General features: G+C 35.4%; 3 protein-coding genes across 8 annotated transcripts; 1 reads left to right on the top strand and 2 right to left on the bottom strand.

The window, feature by feature from the left end:
• Positions 1–549: 549 nt before the first annotated feature.
• Positions 550–1,880, top strand: LOC112523493. Its single transcript, XM_025133115.1, has 4 exons — positions 550–603; positions 679–966; positions 1,363–1,524; positions 1,607–1,880. The coding sequence occupies exons 1-4, from the start codon at positions 601–603 to the stop codon at positions 1,847–1,849; spliced, it is 696 nt and encodes a 231-aa protein (XP_024988883.1). The 5' UTR covers positions 550–600; the 3' UTR covers positions 1,850–1,880.
• A 4,014-nt stretch (positions 1,881–5,894) lies between these two features.
• LOC112523095 (receptor protein kinase TMK1-like) lies at positions 5,895–9,341 on the bottom strand. The gene is made up of 2 exons (XM_025132537.1): positions 6,916–9,341; positions 5,895–6,577 (listed from the first exon to the last, which is right to left on the bottom strand). Exons 1-2 carry the CDS (start codon positions 9,230–9,232, stop codon positions 6,063–6,065), a joined length of 2,832 nt encoding a protein of 943 aa, XP_024988305.1. The 5' UTR covers positions 9,233–9,341; the 3' UTR covers positions 5,895–6,062.
• Positions 9,342–12,032: 2,691 nt separating this feature from the next.
• On the bottom strand, positions 12,033–17,444 carry LOC112523021 (histidine kinase 4). Of its 6 annotated transcripts, none has more exons than XM_025132439.1 (11): positions 17,106–17,444; positions 16,568–16,801; positions 16,152–16,321; positions 15,809–16,027; positions 15,413–15,599; positions 15,170–15,221; positions 14,863–15,092; positions 14,633–14,731; positions 13,682–14,388; positions 12,915–13,418; positions 12,033–12,667 (listed from the first exon to the last, which is right to left on the bottom strand). In XM_025132439.1, the coding sequence occupies exons 1-11, from the start codon at positions 17,442–17,444 to the stop codon at positions 12,361–12,363; spliced, it is 3,048 nt and encodes a 1,015-aa protein (XP_024988207.1). In that variant the 3' UTR covers positions 12,033–12,360. The 6 variants fall into 6 exon arrangements, with proteins under 6 accessions (XP_024988207.1, XP_024988208.1, XP_024988210.1 ...); XM_025132440.1 differs by having other exon boundaries at positions 12,915–13,409; XM_025132442.1 differs by having other exon boundaries at positions 12,915–13,411; positions 13,732–14,388.
• Positions 17,445–20,811: the final 3,367 nt, after the last annotated feature.

Raw genomic sequence — 20,811 nt, 5'->3', positions numbered from 1 at the left:
ATATTTCACTGCATTACATGAATACCGTTCTAGTATATATACACACACTAGCATTTTTTTTTTGTTACCGATCTAACCCCTCAACACAGATAAACTTTAGGGCAACTTCAGGAGGTAGCATCAGATATATAAAAATTGATATAAAATTTAGTGTTTTTATTTGAAAAGATTTGGTCAATTTTAATATTCGATGTATCTGTTGACTATAGTCTAAACATAGATCATGCCTTTCAAGGCTCTCCTCTAAATATTGAATCCACCTATTTTTTGTCTTATTATTATCAATAAATTAATTATTTATATTATATAATTTGATTAAAATAAAGAATATAGTTTTTGTGATAAAAATATCTAACTATTAACAAATTACCTAAACCAAAAATAACATAATTTTACAAAAATAAATTAATAAGTATTTAAAAATGTATTTCTAAAAAAAAAAATGAAGGTTTTTAAAAATGGAGGGGTCTAATTTTTCCTTTTTGGCCATTTCATGATTAAAACCCATCCTTTAAAAGCTGATCCCTCCACTCTCTCTTCTCCTTTTCCTTCATAAACCACATTCTTTTCCCCTTTCTGCAATCAAACACTTCAACAGCAATGGTTTGTATCATTTCCCATTTACTACAATTCTTCAAATTGATCTCATTTTGATGCATTTTCTTTTTAAATCTGAAGATGATACAGCGATTTAAGGGAGCGAGCGAACTGGACCACTGCAAATGGGTCGCGAATTTGATCGAGAGCAAGTTTTTCGGGACCTGCATCGATCATCGGACCCTTCGGAAAAACGAAAAGAACGTGTTTTGCATCGACTGTAATCTGTGTTTTTGCAAACATTGCGTTACGGGTTTGAAAACACAGTGCCACCACCGCCACCGCCGCCTCCAAATCTGCCGGTATGTGTATCACGACGTCGTTCGTCTCCAAGATATCCAGAAACACCTTGATTGCTCCAACATTCAAGTCAGTCTCGATCTCCTTTTTTTTCGATTGAATTTTTATTTTATTTCTTAAATTCTGATAATAAATTTTACGTTCCTTATTTGAATTTGAATTGAATGTTAATCAATTAATTAGTTTGATTGAATTGGATTATTCTGATTTAAACGTAGTGTCTGGGACTATAATATTAGTTTATTATTCAAAATAATACCCAAAATTGAGCAAAGTCGTTTCGTCTCTTTGCCAGCCAGCTATACGTCTGACCCCATAAATTCTTACTGAATTATATCAAACGAGGGTTTTTTAGGGGTAAAACTGATTAAACTTCGATTATATCTAAGTTTGAAATTCAAATGCTATGATATCGATGAAATCCAAATAGAAATGAACGAATTTAATTCAACATTTCATATGCAGACGTACAAAATCAATGGTGAAAAAGCGGTGCATTTGAATCCCCGACCTCAACAACATAAAGATTCACGACCATCGAAATCCAAAATCTACGGGACTTATTGTGAAGCTTGTGGTAGACATATTCAAGACATCCCGAATCGGTTTTGTTCCATTGCTTGCAAGGTACATTTCGATGAAAATACGTGACTGGTTGATTTTTAGATAATCGTATACAAAATTGTTCATTCAGTTAAATTTTCATCAGGTGTCAGTGGTAGTGGTGGATGATATAAATAAACTCGAAAATCACAAGATGGTGTCGTATTCTTTTTGTAAGAAAAACTGCGATCTCGAAGGACTTACGCACGAAAACGATTCGTCTTTTTCTTCGTCGATCGAATCGGTTGAAGAGAACGTTCAAGAAGGATGGTTAATTTCGAGTTTAAAGGTTAAAAAGAATGTATTACATAAGAGAAAAGGTGTTCCTCAAAGAGCTCCTTTATGTTGATAATATATTTTCTTTGATTTCGACATGAAAATATTATTTCCATTTTTATTTCCCCGAAAAACGAAGAATTTACGATGATTTTATCGAATTTTTTTGTTTATTTGAATGGTTAAATTCCGAGTTAGTGTATAAAACGTTGTTATATGAAAAGATGAATTTTTCTTCTTATAATGGGTCCATTTTTTGGGATCTGTGGATCATTAGTAGGTGACGGAACCCCACCTGTCTCTTGCATTATTAGTGGTGTTTAAGAATTAAGATTGCTTATAAAAACAATTTATTGACTTATTCCTGTATGATACTGCTAATAAACATTTTTAAGTGTTTAGATAAAGAGTTTATACCAGTGCCAAACCGGTAATAAGAAGTTTTTAAAGAAGTTAACCAATCTAACTTATAATATAAGTTGATAAACACTTTTGTAAAAAAAGTATAAGTTGTTTTAAATAAACAATCATAAACACCCCCTTGTTTTGTTCTCTAACGTTTCTTTTTTCTGAAAGATCATCCATAATTAATTCAAAATGATTAAATGTAAATATTTGTTTCTTGATATCTTTCTACTGTAAAACTATTTTTCAAATTAAAACGATATGAAATTTTCCAAATTTGATCGTGTTAATTGCACTAACCTTTAATTAAAAAAAAGCAATAAATATTTTTTTAAATTATTGAAAAAGTTGCGTTTGATGAGTCATTAAGACGTTATTTTAGGTGGTGTTTCAATAAGCTCCAATTTTTTTTTTTCCCAAATGATACCTTTTATTTTTACAGAAATAACCCTATCTATTTTAAATTAATTTATTTTAATATCTAGATTTTACTAAATATAACTAATTTATTAATTAACTTTATAAGATATGACTAACTTTTTTTTAATCAAATATAACTAATTTCTATATCCATTAATTTATCAGCTAATTTTTTAAAACTAAAGAATTGTTTGTCGGTTGCTGAATAGTTTGATGCAAAATGATCAAGAGACTTTTATAATATAGTACAAAATAAAATATAATTGTTTAGTAATTATTTTCAGAACGAAATCAAAATGTTGAATGATTAAGGGAGATCCAAGATACAAAATTATTTAGAGGGTTTAAGAACCATTAAGAGACAAATATTTTTTTGTCAAACAAGATTCACCTCTTAGCAATTTAAAGACTGTCTCTTAATGAAACTATTAAAAGATAAGCAAACAACAACTAACTTAGGGCTGTTTGGCAGTTGCTGAATGGTTTGGTGCAAAATGATTAAGTCATCAGAATGATTAAAAGTCATCAGAATGATTAAGAGACTCTCATGATATAATGCAAAATGAAATATAATTGTTTGACAATTGTTTATAATGAAATTAGAACGCTTAATTGTTAAGGGGGACCCATGATACAAAATCATTCAGAGGGTTTAGAACCATTAAGAGACATACCTTTTTTTTTTTGCCAAACAAAATTCACATCTTAATGATTCAGATATTGTCTTTTAATAAAACTATTAAGAAGTAAATAAATAACATCTAAACTTAAAATTTACAAAATACATGGGCCTGTGTGTATATATGTGTAAAATAAATGTAAATTTTGACTTCACACATAATTAAAAAGAATAGATATATATTTAATAATGCGAATATAGGTTGTATTCCGATATGATTAAAATCAATCTTTTCAGAAAAGCAATTTTCTTGAAATATAAAATACATAAATTAAAAAAAGGCAGTGTGGCACATGCGGCCTACCTGAACAGGTGCGCAATTAGTTTTTTAAATAATTGTTTTTGGGAAAATAAATTAAAATAAAAAATAAAAAATAAAAAATAAAAAATAGAAAAAGAAGAAGGAATAAAAGGGAACAAAAAGTGAAGGCGTCGTCGACACTGCGTGTCTCATGGGCGGTTCAACTGAGTGAGATTGTGGTTTAATGCAAAATCTTTGTCGGGTCGTATATGGCGTCTACTTTTGTCTCTTCTTCATATTCCTTTTTAAATTATAAAATTAATAATATAATTATTGAGTTAGATTAAAGTCATTTATGTATATCTATACTATCTTATAAAACATATTTGATAAAAGTTTTAAAAATAATTTTAAATACATAAAATGTTATTTTTTATGCATAAAGTCTTAATTACAAGTCATTTACATATACGGTACGACTCAACAATACTTCACCTTTTACAACTCATACTTTTAAGTTTTATCTTTCTCATATTTAGTTTTGGTTTCCAATAGACATTGAAAATTTAAACTATCTACCCCTTTCAAATTTTAACCTTTATGTTCCTAAGATTTTCATTTTATCATCAAAAACTCTCTTACTATTTTCAAATTTCAAATGTGAACCTCAGATTTTCATGGTTCATGATTGATTTTTCCCAATCACCTTCATTGCCCCAGCTATAATCCTCCTCCTCGCCGTCTTTCCTCCGGCGCACCGACACCCTTACAACTTCCACATGTTTTTATACTTGTATAAAAGTCTTCCTTTGGCTTTCCATTTTAGTACTAGGGTTTGAACTAGCTGCTTACGAATTATAACGAGGCTATGGTGTTTTTTAAGGCACCACTTAAGCCATAAATCATATATATAAAAAGTAAAAACAAAAAAAAATCCATTCACGCCTTAACACACCTGACAATAACCCGTCGTAACGCGCTATACAACAAGCCACAACTTGGAGTCGTGCCATGGGCTTTAACTTGGCAGCGAGGCCACACCTCGGCGTTATAGCGGGCCATAACATCGTCATAATGCGCTTTATATATATATATATATAAGAATCAGGTTAATTTATTATTAAAAATGTAAAGAATACTTGTAATGATGTGAATGAGGGTGATATTTATAAGTGTTCATTTATTAAAGAAATGAATAGTGAAAACATCTGAGGATGGTACATAGCAGCTACGATGTTGGGTCCTTTTTTTTATTTAAAAGTGATGTGTTTTGTTTGTAAGCGGATTGTTATGGGCATGGTGGCAGACAAAATTGCCACCAAAAAAGTCTGATTTGATTCTCTGTACATATATATATATATATACCAAAACTTTTCCATAATTCTCTGGGTTTTATTTTTTTGTTATTCAATTATCTTCTATCAATTAAAATTCTGTAAACGTAGCCGAAACTGGACCCGCCTATCGACATGATCTGTCATATCATCCATCAATCCAATCTCGATCGTTCTGACCTACTTGGCATGTTAGAAACACGTTAAAAGATTATTGACATTTCATCAAATAGATCCAACAAGACGAGATTTTTGAAATTTATGTTCGATGTTCTTGTTGTATTTGGGATTATGTTTACAAATTGATCATAAACGAACAAGATGGTAGCTATGCTGCCAATCTTCTCTACCTATTGACAAGCACAACATATGAGCAAGTTTGGTTCGAACTCGTGATCAATTAACTTGTTTATTGGCTTGAGGTTGATAAATTGTATTGTATGATTTATGAACATAATGATCATGTTTGGCTCAAAAAGGTGTATACTCGAATGACTCAGCTCGAGTCGAAAAATTTAATCGAGTTCTAACGAGTTGAATCGAACATCAGCGTTATGAAGCTCAACTCTTTTAAGTTAAACGAGTTCTATTTTATGTTTGAGATCTACTCGAGCTCAAGATAAACGAGCTTGAACTCAAGTAGCTCATTAGAAGCTCGACTTGTTTACATTCTTCCTACTTGAGCTCATTAAACTTCAGTGAGGCATGTAGTAATTCACGGGCATGCAAGCAACCTGCCTAAAGATGCACAAGGCCCGAGCTTTTTCGGACCTGGACCAAGGTCTTCCGACTTCCAAGTCAACAAGTGAAAATAAAAAGCCCATGTCATTTCGGGCCTTGAAAAAGAGTTGGGCTGATTAGGCTTTAAAGTTGGGTTTGGGCCTGGGCTCAAACTTACAAGGCCCAACTTGGAATTTTTTGTGCGTTCTAGATTTTATTAAATAGTAAAGCGAAACTAAAAGTCATGCAAATCGATTTCTATACATAAAGGATTGCAATAAAATGTAGAGGCGAACTAAACAATGTTCAACAATCACAAAACAGTAACAAAAACAATAAAGAGATATAGAGACATCGGGATTTTTACGTTAAATAACTCAATCAAGAACGACCGATGACACCGACAAATGATAAAATAACAAATACCAGATAAATAAGCATCAGAAAGAATGAACAAACGAAGCCAATCTCCAACCAGAACCAAACCTCACCGTAACATGAACGAATTACCAAAGCCTGATGGTTGACTCGGTATGCTCGTTTGCGTGCTTTCACCACTCCCAATAACCAACGAATCGTCAATCCCGCTCATTCCTTCCAACTCTTGCCACTTCTTTACGGCCTGAGGCAAAGTTGTATTGAGATCGATTCCATATATCTCATCAGGGTCCAGTTCAGATGGCTTCCAAAGCTCGGCTAGAGATGACAGCACGTTGACCACATGGCTCATTTCAGGTCTCTGGTAGGGTTCTCGAGCGCAGCAGTGACCGGCTAGCTCAGCCACCTTGCCGACACTCGCAAGAGCTTCTTCGTCGAGGTCAAGTGCCGGGTCTATGGCTTTTCTGAAGGTGTCCTTATTGATGTGCATTTTGCGAAACCACTGAACCAGATGAATACTCTCGTCTGGTTGGGTTTCATCAAGCGCTCTTCGCCCTGTGATCAACTCCATCAAGATTACACCGAAGCTGAACACGTCGACTTTGGTAGTCAGTCGACCCGTCACTGAATAAACCATACGCAAATATATAATTCAGCAAATATCACATTGCAAGCCATATGTTATACGAAATCTAAACCAATAGATCACTACAACAAAATCAGCTTTATACAACGTCAAATATGTCTAAATGTCCTACTAGACTCCATAGGACTTGACTTTATAGAACCAAATAATACAATAAGTTGATATGTAGCTTTTGGACATCTTAACAAGTTTTTTAGAACACTTTGAAAATATAATGTCAGAATTGTTCAGTTAGAACATTTATACATATTTGACATCTTATAAAACTGATTTCATTTTAGTGGATGTTAGATGCCATATGAGAAAGTTCGCTTACCTGCATATTCCGGTGCAAGATAGCCGAAAGTTCCGGCCAATCTTGTGATGAGTGAAGCTTTACCGTCAGGGGCAAGCCGAACGAGTCCAAAGTCCGCAACTTTGGCGTGCATATCATCGCCAAGAAGAATGTTGGACGGTTTAAGATCCCGATGGATGAAACTCTGCTGTGCTAAACCATGTAAATATTCGACACCTCTACCAACATCCAAAGCGATTATTAATCTTTTGGTCCATTCGAGAGGCTTCAAATTTTCATTTTGCCAGTTAAACAGAAACCGACTAAGTGTCCCCTGAGGCATATATTCGTAAACAAGTAGTCGCTCGTTTCCATCCAAACAGTATCCGAGAAGTGCTACCAAATGCCGGTGTCGAACCTTGGTAAGCACGGTGATTTCCGATTTAAACTCATCCAATCCCTTTTCGCTCATTACTCCTGACTCCATCCGCTTTACGGCAATCTTAGTTCCATCATGTAATTCGCCTTTGTAAACTGTTCCAAACCCTCCTCTTCCAAGAACGTTGTCCGGGCTAAAATTGTTCGTCACGTTCTTCAAAACCTGGATTGAAATTACCATACTACCTGTTTCGATAACATGAATATCTCTAGTTCCACTACTTGTGTGACTGTTTGCTTCACTCGACCCACCGTTAGCACTTGAACCGGCAATCGTGATCTTGACCCCATCACCATCAGACCCTGAATGGCGGGGATGTATGACCATCGTGTTCTGATAAGGCAGACTACCAGAACGCTTTCTTTTCGCTCTGTAGACATAAAAAATTAGCAACCCCACTAACAAAATTGCACAAAGACAGCCGATAACAGATCCCACAACCACCCCAGTGGAGGAACTTCTGCCACCACCAGCGCCATGTCTAACACCAGGCGAGTCCGGTGAACCATTAGAAGGTGAAACCGGTGTTAAACTGGGACCATCTTTCCCAATATTCGTATTCCCATCGGTTTTCACCTTAACAGTTTCTTTAAAAGAAGGAATTTGGCCATAAAGTTGATTGTTTGAAACATCTATCTCTACAAGATTTGGCAAATCTTTAAGTTCATTAGGTATAACCCCAGTAAGATTATTGTCTGCAAGAATCAATCTTTGCAGCATCTTAATCGAAGATAAATCCGATGAAATGGTGCCCGTGAGACCCATTCCCCGGAAGTTAACGACCGTAATATTCCCGTCACTCGAACAAGTAATTCCCAACCACGATTTACACGGATCATTACCCTTCCAATTACTAGCAAAACCTTGAGGATAACCCACAGATCCAACCACCGAAAGCAAGATATCAACACGGGCATCACAATTGACACCAGGATCAGGCAAACAAAAACTATCAATCTCACTCATATCCACATCAACCGATCTATCGAACTTTGGCATTGGCCCCTGTAACATGTTCTTAGTCAAATTCACAACTTTTAAAGACTGCAAACCTACCAAAGATGCTGGCACAGGACCTGTGAAACTATTCTCTCTCAAACTCAAATTCTGCAACTTGTTTAAACCCGAAAAATCTGGTAAAGGACCCGAAAACAAGTTGGAATGAAGCCAAACTTCAGTCAATTGTGTCATATTCTGTAAAACTTCAATGCTTCCATTTAGCCTAGAATCACTTTTCTGTCCATTTAACCACAGGCTCTGTATGGACGAACCCGGAAACGAATTGGGTAACCCGCCTTCAAGATAATTGAAAGCTAAACGCAAAGTAATTAGCCCCGGAAAAGTATCACCGCCGAAAAAATCCGGTAGTTTTCCGGTAAGATTCGTGGACGTCGCCGAGAAAGTTTTTAAGTTCGATGCAGTTTTTAAGCTCTCTGGGATAGACCATGCAGTAAACGCATTGTAATCCAAATAAACGTTTTGCAAAGAAGACATACCATTGAAGAAATCCGACGGTATTGAAGAGAATTTGTTGTTAGCGAGCAGTAGGTTCTGGAGCTGACTCAACCCGGAGAGACTGGGGAGTGGCCCAGTGAGTTGATTGTTTTGAAACTCCAAAACGTGGAGTTCCGTGAGGTTATTGAGGGATTGAGGGAGAGTGCCTTTGAGGTTCTGGTTACCGACTTGAATTCCGGTGACCCGGTTGACTTTGGAGCATTCGACTCGGTCCCAGTTGCATGGATTCGGGTCGGACCAATTGAGTGAACTCAGTGGTTGGAGATTTTTCTTTAGAGCCTGCATTACAGCAGTATCGTCGGAAGTCGACTGAGAGTGAACATAGATGACATAAACAGTAAGGATGTCGAAGATGAAGAGGAGAAATCGAGGTCGGGTTTCAATACCCAGATGGGGTTTCTTCATTTGTGAAGGAAAAAACACCAAGAATTGTGAATGGGTTATGTATAAGATTGGAATGGTGATGAGTGATTAGGGTTCATCTGTTGGAGACGAAGAGGGTAGCATTGTTTTTGCCCTTTTGGTATAGAATGGGTGATTTAGGGAAAACGAAGCCTTTTATGGAAGCAAATTGAACGGCGATACTGAAGCCGATAAAGAAAATAAAACACATTATGAACAAAATATTGAAATTGGAAACAATGTCATATTGTCATTTGGTCCCTATGGTTTCACAAAAATTATTATTAGCGTTTCTAAATTTAAAAAAATTACAGATTTAATCGTATTAAAATCGGTGAAATCATCCCTGTACGTACCTCAAACATCTTCGACTAACTATCCTTTTGTAAATCCGACGTCTTCCCCCTCGTTAGATTAGATTATATATGTATTTTTTCAATTTTTAATAAGAAATCAGTAGAAAAAAGGATGTTTTGGTACTTACGAACAATCTAATTGCAAATCTTGAGTTTTAAGTAAAATGTATTAATAAGCAGTACTTTATACATAAAATATGGTTTTTAAGAGTTTTTGTCAAATACTTTATAATATAATATTATTAATAAAAATATTTTAAAAAATTATTAAACTTTATTATTTGATATCTATTATCGTAAACGCAAATGCAGAATCTTTTGAAAATAATAAGTTTCCAAATAGAATTGATGTGTTTTATTTTGGTATAATTTATTAATTTTAAGAGAGTAAATTACAGATTTCATCCTTGTAGTTAGATAAAGTTTTAGATTGCATCCTCTGAATAAAATAATTACAACTATGGTCATTGGGGTTTAATTTTTATTATAGTTTGGGTCCCTTAATTTAAACTCCGTTAAGTTAAGGTCATTTTGGTCATTTCGAAGTTTCTTCTTTTAAGAAATAAAAAAACAATTTAAGATGTAAAAGTGCAAAACGCGACAGCCTCCCCGCAAACAACGTCCCGCCGGCGCCTTCTCTCTTCTACGGTGTCTCCCTCCGGCCTCCTCCTTCATCTCCTCCCTCATGCCAGTCCATTCACCGCCATACTTCATTCTTCACCACCACAGTTCACTATACGACCCATCTTCTGCAACAGGACCCGTTGTCTTTAGCGTTTCTCCTGGCCATTCATCGTTTGCTTTTTCCGGCGATCTCAAAACCGATCCGATGGATATGTGCTTTTTCCCATGGCCATTCATCGTCTCCTTTTTCCGGCGATCTTAAAACCCATTGGTTTGTTTGCTGACAAATCTTAAAACTCATCTGACAGATCTGTGCTCTTTCTGGATCTCCGTCTCCAAGAATTCCATTTGTTTTTTTTCCGGCGAGTTTCATCTCGAATATGTAATTAAAAAGAGAAGTTATTTCAATGTTTTTAAAGATATCGATCTCAATTAGAAAGCAACTGAGCTCAGATTAGGATGGTCGGGAACCAATGACCAGCTAGAGAGAAAAACAAGTCTTTTCCGGTAACAAAAGAAGTTCATGGAGATGGAATCCAGCACCTGCACAGAAGAAAATGAATCAATATGTGCACCACCCACCAGGTAAGTTACAAACCACATGCAAACCGTACTGTAAATTCGATCATGTAGAAAAACTTATGTGAACTGAATGGTTCTCAGGAAACAAGTAGTGGGGTGGCTGCCGGTGAGATCTTACCGAAGAAACATAGTGCAAAGACGGGAAGAAGGAGTAAGCGGAGACGGATCAAGGATGTATGTGGAAGTGCGCATGGATGGAGCTCCATATTTAACTTTTAATCAAAGTAGGTGGTGATTCTGGGATTAGTCGGCTGATATCACGGATTAGATATCAAGGTTAATAAAAAAATATGTAAACTGAGAATTACAAGAGGGTTTGCAGAAAATGTTTAAGTTCATTATAGGATTGTACTTGGGTACAATGGATACACCATGCATCAATTTAAAATAAGTATAATTTAAGAAAAAAGAAAATAGTAAAAAGACAATACTACCCCTTGATTAATGGAGTATTGGTTAGTGGAGTTAGGATAAGGGACCCAATCCATAACAAAAGTGAAACTATGTTGACCACACATGAAACTATATTATTTGAGGGACTCAATTCAAAATTTTCAATAACCACAAGGACCAAGTTTGTAATTTACTCATTTTAAAACAAAATTTAATATACAAAAAATCAACCTGGCTTAAATTATAAATGTGTTTTTTAAAACAAATTTTGAAGATAAAAAAAATATGATAATTAAATTTATATTTAAAAATTCATTAAATACTTTTAAGGAAAAAAAATATAATTTAAAAAAGAAAACCGTGAAACGTAAACCACAATCGGGAAAGAATATTTGTCTTCCCAATTTAAAACGTTTGTTGGTTTGTTACAAGGCTTCGTATTTGTCTTTTCCTAAAACGAATTATGATATATATATATATATATATATACTTTTTATGACGTATTATTTTTAATTTAATAAAATATTTTTTTTTGTTATTTTATGTGATGATAAAATTGATATCGAAGAGTTTCAAAGATTGATAAATAGTAGTTTAAAATGCGGAATAAATCGGTTTTAATCATCAGGGATTAGTTGATGTGAATGATTAAAAAAACTCATGAAAACTACAAGAATGGTGCCCGATTGGTTTGAGTTTGCCTCTAAAAATCAAAAGTAACATGAGGTTTCAAGTTCAAATCCAATGAGAAATAAAAATCTTCTTATGGCCACGGAGGTTCAAATACGATGACTCCGAGTTATCTGCAAAACATGTGGTCGCACTGAAATTAGTCGGCTCCAGGTTAATAAAAAAAAACTGATGGATCGTATTTCAATTTGCTAATTAAAATTCAGTGTACAGAGTATTGGAGACGTAATTAATTTTTCTTGGATGAATAATGAATTCTCAATGACGATTATACAAAAGATAGGCTGCCAAACGACACCGTATCCTATAAATGATACAAATCAAACTGAAACCTCTGTACACATATTCGGATACAGCTCCCCGAGTGGCATCGGTCGAGTTGATCCGAACTCAGTTAGACTCGAGACCAGCCCAACTGAAGGCCGAAAGTGTAATGCTGGTTCAAGAGATCTTGAAAAATGTGCACTTTTTCGGTTAAGAGGCTACTTACGGTTCGCCATTTTTGGATGTTGTGGTTTTAAAACTACGGTCTGATGGTGGGTTAGATTCGAAGAACTTGGCGACAGCCTGATACAGGGTTTCTTCCTCGAAAGGTTTCGATACGTAGCCATCCATTCCGCTTTTCCGGCACTCGTCGAATGTGGCATGGATTACATCGGCGGTCATGGCTAGTATCGGCAAATGCCATTCCCCGGTCCTCGTGAAAGCAGACCCTTCGATGGTCATTGTTTCGCTCATTGGTTCCTGGTTTGCATTGCTCTCCATCATCCGCACACGACGTGTCACCTCAAAACTGAAACAATCGAAATGTCGTATAAAATGTCCTAAAAAACTTGTTAAAGACACCAAAAAACGTCAACAGACTTTTACATAGGGCGCACAATTGTTGGTCTATAAACTTAAGTCGCATAAAATAGTCTTATTATGACATTCAGACATTGTTGGAGTCTTGTAAACCCGTTTTGTTGTAGTACAAGCAAGAGGCGGTAGGCAGGTAGTGAAGAGGCCCTAAGTATTAAGATTCAAGTTATAGTACATACCCGTCCATTTCCGGCATCTGAATATCCATGAAACAGGCATCAAAAGTGTGCGGCAAATGAAGCAACGCAAGAGCGGTTTTACCGCTATCGGCACACTCGACCGTGGCCCCGAATTTCTTGAGGGCACCGGCAGCAACTCTACGGTTCACTCTGTTATCATCGACTACCAATATTTTCTTCCCAGAAAGCACACTTCGAAGATAAAGAGATCCTTTGGCCATCAATCTACCTTGTTTTGCCTGATTCCCGGTTTCCAGCACCTGCTGCAGGCATGCTGCCACCATGCTCGCTCTTAGTGGTTTCATGATCACGGTGTCGGAAAAGCCCGTTGCTTTTGCCTTATCGAACTCGGGACTTGTTATATTTGTAGCAAGAAGGATCATTTTAGGTGAATTTGATGTGTGCCCAATTGGTCTATGGTCCGAAAGTCGTATGTTACCCGTATCTTCATTAGATAACCACGTATCTTTCTCGACTAGAAGCAGATCGGGCTGCCTCTCGTTTCTGTAGAAAGTAAAAAAATTGTGTCAGAATATCGAATAGGGGCGTGTTTTGAACCGAGCCAATCCAATCAAAACCAGACACTATAACAAAATCGGCGAATATGTTTAAATGTGCGTCCATATGTAAAGGTGTTACAAGATTTTGATAAAATATTTTTGGGCATCCTACAAGTTTTTTATGACACTTTTGAAATAAAGCGTCGTATTAGTCTTTTTTTTATATGACATTATCAAGACATTTAGACATTTGAAATCCTATAAAACCGATCTTGTTGTAGTTCAACGAGTGTGGAAGGTAAAGAAAAGAGAAGTACTAACATGAATCTCATGGAAATGGCCATCTGTATGCTGTTAACGATCTTAACGACCATACCGAGTCTTTGTAGATGGTATCGAGTAACAGCAGCTCTGACTGGTTTTGAATCGACCACGGTTACTTTCAAACCCGTGAAGGCATTCGGAAGATCTTCATAAAGAGATTTTTTCAGATCTGAAACCGTGCTTTTCTCGGACCTATTAAACGCAACCGTGAAAAAAAACGTGCTTCCGATTTTAGGGCGGCTAACGAAGCTTATCCGACCACCCATCAGTTCAACCAAACACTTGCTAATACTCAATCCGATACCCGTTCCTCCATAATGTCTAGATGTCGAACTGTCTGCCTGCATGAACGGCATGAAAACTAGTTCTTGAGCATGTATTGGTATCCCGATTCCTGTATCTTCAACTGACACCAGTAGATCAACTTTCTCGGCAGTTGCTGCTCGAAATGGGTACTCGTCCTCGCCTACTAAATGCTTAAATGTGTCCCAACTGTTTCGATCATCGGCTGCTTCACGACCACTTAACGTTCTGAACCTAGATATAGCCCTTCCTTCTGATATTCCATTCATGAAAGTCTCGGATTTTGCATCCGCTTCAGAATGCTCGGCATGATGAACTTGAACAAATATATGTCCGTGTTCAGTAAACTGCCCAAAAACAGAATGTGATTCATCGGTTTTGGTCTCTTGAAACAGTTGTAATATGATCATGACACTAAAAAAAATTCAGCAGCTTATCGACTTATTGTAACACTTTCAAGTATGAGGCATAATTGTTTGGTCCTATGAATTTAAATCCCTATAAAACAGTTATTAGGACATTTAGACATCTTTGGCGTCCTATAAACCCAATTTTGTTGTAGTGCGAGCTCGAGATCAAAGATATGCTTACCTTAACGGAGTTCCCCACAAGATTTGTAATAACTTGTCGAAATCTTCCTGGATCCCCCATAACAATTCGTGGAACTTTATCAGATACAAGAACAGCCAACTTCGATTTCCCGATCAAACAAAACAATAACGTAATCATATTTCACTAGAACTATAAACGAAAACATGGATGCAGCTTCAAATAAATGACGGTTTTAAAGAAATAAAAGAAGCAAGAAAAATTTGCTTTACCTCGATTCCTTTATGCCTAGACTTCTCGGAAAATAAAGAGAGAACGTCATCGAGTATGGAGCGAAGATCAAATGGGACCGACTCCAGCTCCAACTTCCCGGCTTCGATTTTGGCCCTGTCGAGCACCTCATTTATTAACGTGATCAATGCCCTTCCACAAGCTTGTGCAGTTTGAGCGTAATCCCTTTGAGTCGAACTTAACTCAGTATCTAGAAGCAATGCAAGCATCCCTGCAAAACGGCACGTCTGGTAATTACATACAAACGTAAAATGTATTAGATTAAGAAATGAAGATAACAGGCCATACCAAGGATGCCATTCATCGGGGTCCTGATCTCATGTGAAACCGTAGCAAGAAACTGGCGTTCGAGACCAAAAAGACGTTAGTTAAACCGATGAAATATTAATTGTTTGGCCATGATCATCGTTACAAAACAAAGATTCCGTTGCTTTTATTCAACAAGATTTCCTTAGGTAGTGCCGAAGTCTGAAAGTAGAATCAATAAGACTGTCTGGTTTAACGGTTTTCATAAGACAGAGCAAGAGTTACCTGGGACTTGGCAACATCAGCAGCTTCCGCTCGGACTTTTAATTGCTGCATCGTGTCGAAGTCATCCTCAACCTGAACAATATGAATCGCTCCGGTGTAAAACATATAGCCAGCTAACAGAACAATCACATAGCCTAAAGATGCAGTTGTGAATGCGGTCCATGATATAGGCGCTTTACGAAGATATCTGCACACCAAATCTAACACCGTTAGCATTAAAAACCAGTTTCTTTTTGTAACCATGGGTGTCCACGCCAGCTTACGCGCACCTCAGACTAATCCTATGGGACCCAGAAGTAAACAGCCAGACAGACAGACCGACCCTCCGATGGTCCTGAGGGAAAACCAAAGTTCTTACTAGTTGAGCTACCCGTTGACATTAAAACCAGTAATCACCTGCACGTCATCTGGTGCTTCCGGTACGGATCACCAAAATCGAGCATACTAACACGCGTATGTGACAGATCACCCTCTTGAGTCTGGCGGCCATATGTGATCAAAGGGTTCGAAGGGTTGGTAACATCATAAACTTTTACAACTATCTCTTGGTTCTCCGCAAGCTGCCCGAGTAGATTTTCCACGAGCGACTCGACATCAAAAGCTCCACCAAGATATCTGTTTCAGATTAGTAACGAAGTAACGGCTATCAAAACTTAGTTTACTGAACATGCAAATGAAATCATTCGACAAAAAGCATAATCCAACTTAACAATTCTAGATTTGAACCCGAAGGAATTACCCTGCAGTAGCTTCAATGCGTTCTCGAACCGACACCTTTGGTGGAAGCTTTGACTTGTATACGGGAAAGGTCAAAACTACCCCGAGATGATTAGAACCTAAAAGCTTGAAAGGGCTTGTAAGCACTGCTTTCCCAGTTGCTCTAGCCCTCAGTATGTTCTCTCTATCCTCCTAATCATCAAATTCAAGTTTTCCCACATTAACTTTCAAGGATATATGTGATACCTAGCGTAGATTCAAATGATAACCGTAGATATTTTGAGAACTGAAAACCAACTATTCATGCTTTATTCATAATGAATATCACGATTATTTAAGGTTAATCATCATGAATAATACATGACTTAGTTTGTTCCTATTTGAACGTCCCCCGATATCATATACAATATATAATCATAAAAACTTGATAAAACTTACCTCCCCGGACATCATATCTAGCAAATGAAGATAGGAAACTGTTTCTTGAGCGAAAATCACAGGTGCATACTCATCTCGGTGCGGTGAAGGCTCTTTAGCCATTGTTCTTATGATCCCCTCATGTTGTTTCTCAAATTCTTCCCTCTCAGAATTCATTACTCTTTGAGCGTATGCAACTCCACTTAACAAAGGTCTCTCAAATGCTGTTCTTGCTGTGTACTCAGCAAATGTTTCCTAGATTGAAATTTGAATCCAATCACAAAAATTCAAGATTCAAAAACTAAGAACACCAAAACAAGCTTAAAAACCCCCAATTGAACCAAGTTGAGTGCTTTCTAGTTCCTGTCTGGATCCTTTGGTTAAATAACCTTCTGCCATTTTTGTAAAGACTCCTTGGCCTTCTAAAAGGTTTAAAAATGCCTACAAAATGCTCAGAAGGTCATTTAGCTGAATAACCCTTTCTATTTCTAGTTCTGAGACTGTAAAAAAGAAGAAAACACACAGTGAAAGATTTGCAGACAAGAAGAAATGTTCAAACCTGATCAATTACTGATGGGTTCTTGTAATAATGGAAGGTGGACACAAGAACAGCCAAAGCATGTACATGATTAACACTAACCCTAAATCGATCTTGTAACATTCTTGCCCTCTGATCACACATACTGACCAAACCCTCTTCAATTCTTTCTTGATGGCCTGCATCTATGCACTTATATACATTCATAGCCACAAACCCAAAAGCAATTATCCATAATGCTAAGTATTTGCTTTGATTTCTTCTTGGAATGTATGATGTATACTTTCTTTTTATGCCCAATTGCTGTTCATTCAGACTCACTGCCACCAAATGATGGTGGCCTTGCATTTTCACACCCATCTTGAATTCAAAAATACAAACCTCTGTTTTCTGCTTCTCTTGCTTGTACCTTCTGCTGTTCTTCTTGTTCCTCTCCTTCTTGGTGCCACTTCATGTCTCTAAAGGTCATCAATCACAAAAGGGGTGTCGATATTATCTTGAAAGAAACTCCAATTTTTTTGCAGAATCAATTTATTTGGTCAAAAAAGAAATGTGGTTCCAAGAATTTGAGTTGTTTTAGTCAAGAAAACTTTAACATCCCAATTAAGAAAGATTATCAGGTACAAGAAATACCCTTTGTTTACTGCAGATTTTCACACAATGTGAGAGAGAGAAAGAAAGCAAGAACCCCAGAAAGGAAATGTAGAGAAACATGGGTGTGTTTATGCAGAAGCCCTAAATAGATGCAGAAAGGGATTAAAGAAATTTGTGTGGTTGATAAATTGGATTAAAAAATGGGGTTTTTTTTTTTAATATAATCATTTCTTCTGCTATTCACTCCAGACAAATGAAACCACATTCACTGTTTTCTGTGTGTATCTTGAATAAATTAACTAAAAGCATATCAAATCTTGGGGGAAGTTGAAGATTAGAAACAGAAAAACCAAAAGAAAGGCAAGTTGTAATCTTTATCGTTTAGATGGAAATGCAATGAATATGGGGGGTGTGTGTGTGTGTGTGTGTGTCCTAATTGGGTATAAACACACGTTGATTAATAATGGCGATGGGTGCATGAAAAATGAAAGAGAAAAGAAGGGTAATTACTTTAAAAAGCAAGTGAATCGAATTTTGATGATTTCTTTTGAAGATACGCTCTTGTCTTCCTCTCCTAAAAAAACAAATTTCTCTCTCTCTCTCTCTATATATGAAATGTTCAATAATTGGTTTAAAAGAATTTAAAAAAATAGGGAGAATCCATTTTATAACATATGATGGCATAAACTATAGTTTTGTTGTGTAAAAACTTATAAATATAATAAATGTGTTACTGTATTATTTTGTTATATATAACTGTATAGATTTTGAAAATACAATAACAACGTAAATTTTTCTTGATTGAGTTAGTTTAGATGACTTTTCTCTTTTTCAGATACATGTTAGTTTCTTAATTAAAAACTTTTAATTTCAGATATTTGACTACATTTTAATAAACTAGAAGAATACTTGCGCAATGCAGCGAGACACATCTTGATTTTAATGTTTTATCTTATTATTTGTCTCTGTCAATGTTATAATACGATTTTATGTGTTTTTAAGAAAACAATAATGATTTTATTTTTGAATAAAATATAAATTTGAAGATATCATAAAAATTTGAAAAAAAAATATCAATGTTAATATCAAATCAACTATTTAAAAGTTCTCATTTTTATGTAATTTTTTTGATTTTTTATTATAATTTAATTTAAGTTTAATAACAAAATAATTTATTTTTGGTTTAATAATATAACATTTTATAAAGATAATAATTAAGTATTCTGTTAGGACTTAATGATTATCCTAATTATATTTTAGATTTTTTATATTTAATATAAGATTTTTATCCTGTATTTGATTATGTTTATCTGTAGTTAGTTACACGAATTCAGATATGGAGCTTTAATAAGTTAAACTTATGCACAATCCACTTGTAATCTTGAGTTTTAAGTAATATACATTAATAAACAGTATTCTACATATAAAAGTGTTTTTAAGAGTTTTTGTTAAATAATTTATATTCTAGTATAGATTAATCCAAAACACATATTTCACATTTAATTTAATTTAAAATATTTAAAACTATTTTGTTACTCATTTTCTTCCCGATGCATCTTGTCCAAGTTTGACTTGCGTAGGTCACCAATAGTACTTGGATTGGAGGAGTTCATTTTTTATTTATGGGAAAAGTTAAAAAAACCAATGGATTTTATTGTTTGGAACAATTAAGTTTTTAGATAATTTTTTGAAACAAATAAATCATTGGACATTTTAGAATCTATTAAATAACTCTTTAGACTTTTTAAAACATGTTAAATAGATCTTCATTCTTTAAAAATGTAACTTGCAACCTGAATAGAAGGTAAACCTTAAATTAAAAAAAAATAAAAAAAATCTTAAAAAGGATGACTAGTCATCTTCTCCCTCTCGTCAGTCTTCATCACCGTTCCTCCCGTCTTCATAATCATTCCCTCTCGTCTCCTTCTCGTCTCCCTCTGGTCGCACCCACACACCATCGTCTCCCTCTCCCCCATCGCCGCCGCACCACCCTCGTTGCTGCCGCACCATCCCCGTCGACGTCCCTGTCTCCGCTCGTCGCCGTCGCACCTACTTTTTTAACCTCCAGGCTTAAGTATTCGGCCAACTTCAATAAGCAGCAATCCATCTGATCCATGAAAATCTTTGTTAGGTAGAAAAGAAAATACTTCTACACTAGTTTTGGGAAGTGGAGTATTTGTCAATACTTAGTGGGAGCAAATGAGCCCCAAAGCTACCAAACCCACAACCAACATCAAGTAATGTGCGCACCTGTTAACAGCATTTTAAAGTGAATCGCCCAAGGCATAATACAATTGCTTTTCCCCCAAAAAGAAGTGAAGTACACTTATAGTTATTTTTAATGAAAATGGTATATTTGTTTTTTTTATAAGTGTAAGTGTTTTTTTTTGTTCAAAAAATGTTTAAGGTCCTGAACGTTCAAAATATGAAAATCCATTTGTTTTTCGGACTTTTTCCATTAACAAAATGTATTTAACAAATTTTAGAAAGTCCAATAACTTATTTAACAGGTTTTGTAATGTCCAATGATTTATTTAACAAGTTCTAGAATGTCCAAGGATTTTTTGTTCCAGAAAATTATCCAATGACTTAATCGTTCCAAATAGTAAAGTCCATTGGGTTTTTGTGGACTTTTTCCTTTATTTATTTAAGTATTGAGTTAAATTTATACATTTTATTTTAAATTAAAACCATTTATTTGATTATAACTATCATGATGCATCACTGATACAAGATTTTTCTTTATTTTATTATTAAAACAATTTATATAACCTATTGTTTTAATACATTTAGCAATATATGAGAGAAGTTGACTTCACGTGAGACCAGCCTGTTTTCGTGAGACCCGTGAGATTACTTTTTTACACTCGAAACTTCATATCAAAACACTGTGAAGATAAAAAAAAATTGAATCTTCACAGCAAAAACACTGTGAAAGTTACATTCACAGCGTTTTGCTGTGAAGTTCCAAGTGTAAACGAGTGGTCTCACGAAAAAAAGTTGGTCTCACGTGATTCCAAGTTTATATGAAAGTGCTATCAACCTAACCCTCTAATTAATATTTATCAAATTAAAATAGATTTTTGTTTAAAACTCATCCATGAGACCCATCGAGAGTTATAAACCTTCGACT

Source organism: Cynara cardunculus (genome assembly GCF_001531365.2).
Source record: "Cynara cardunculus var. scolymus isolate 2C chromosome LG 12, CcrdV1, whole genome shotgun sequence".
Classification (NCBI taxonomy): domain Eukaryota; kingdom Viridiplantae; phylum Streptophyta; class Magnoliopsida; order Asterales; family Asteraceae; genus Cynara; species Cynara cardunculus.
This window is presented reverse-complemented; position numbering and strand designations above follow the sequence as displayed.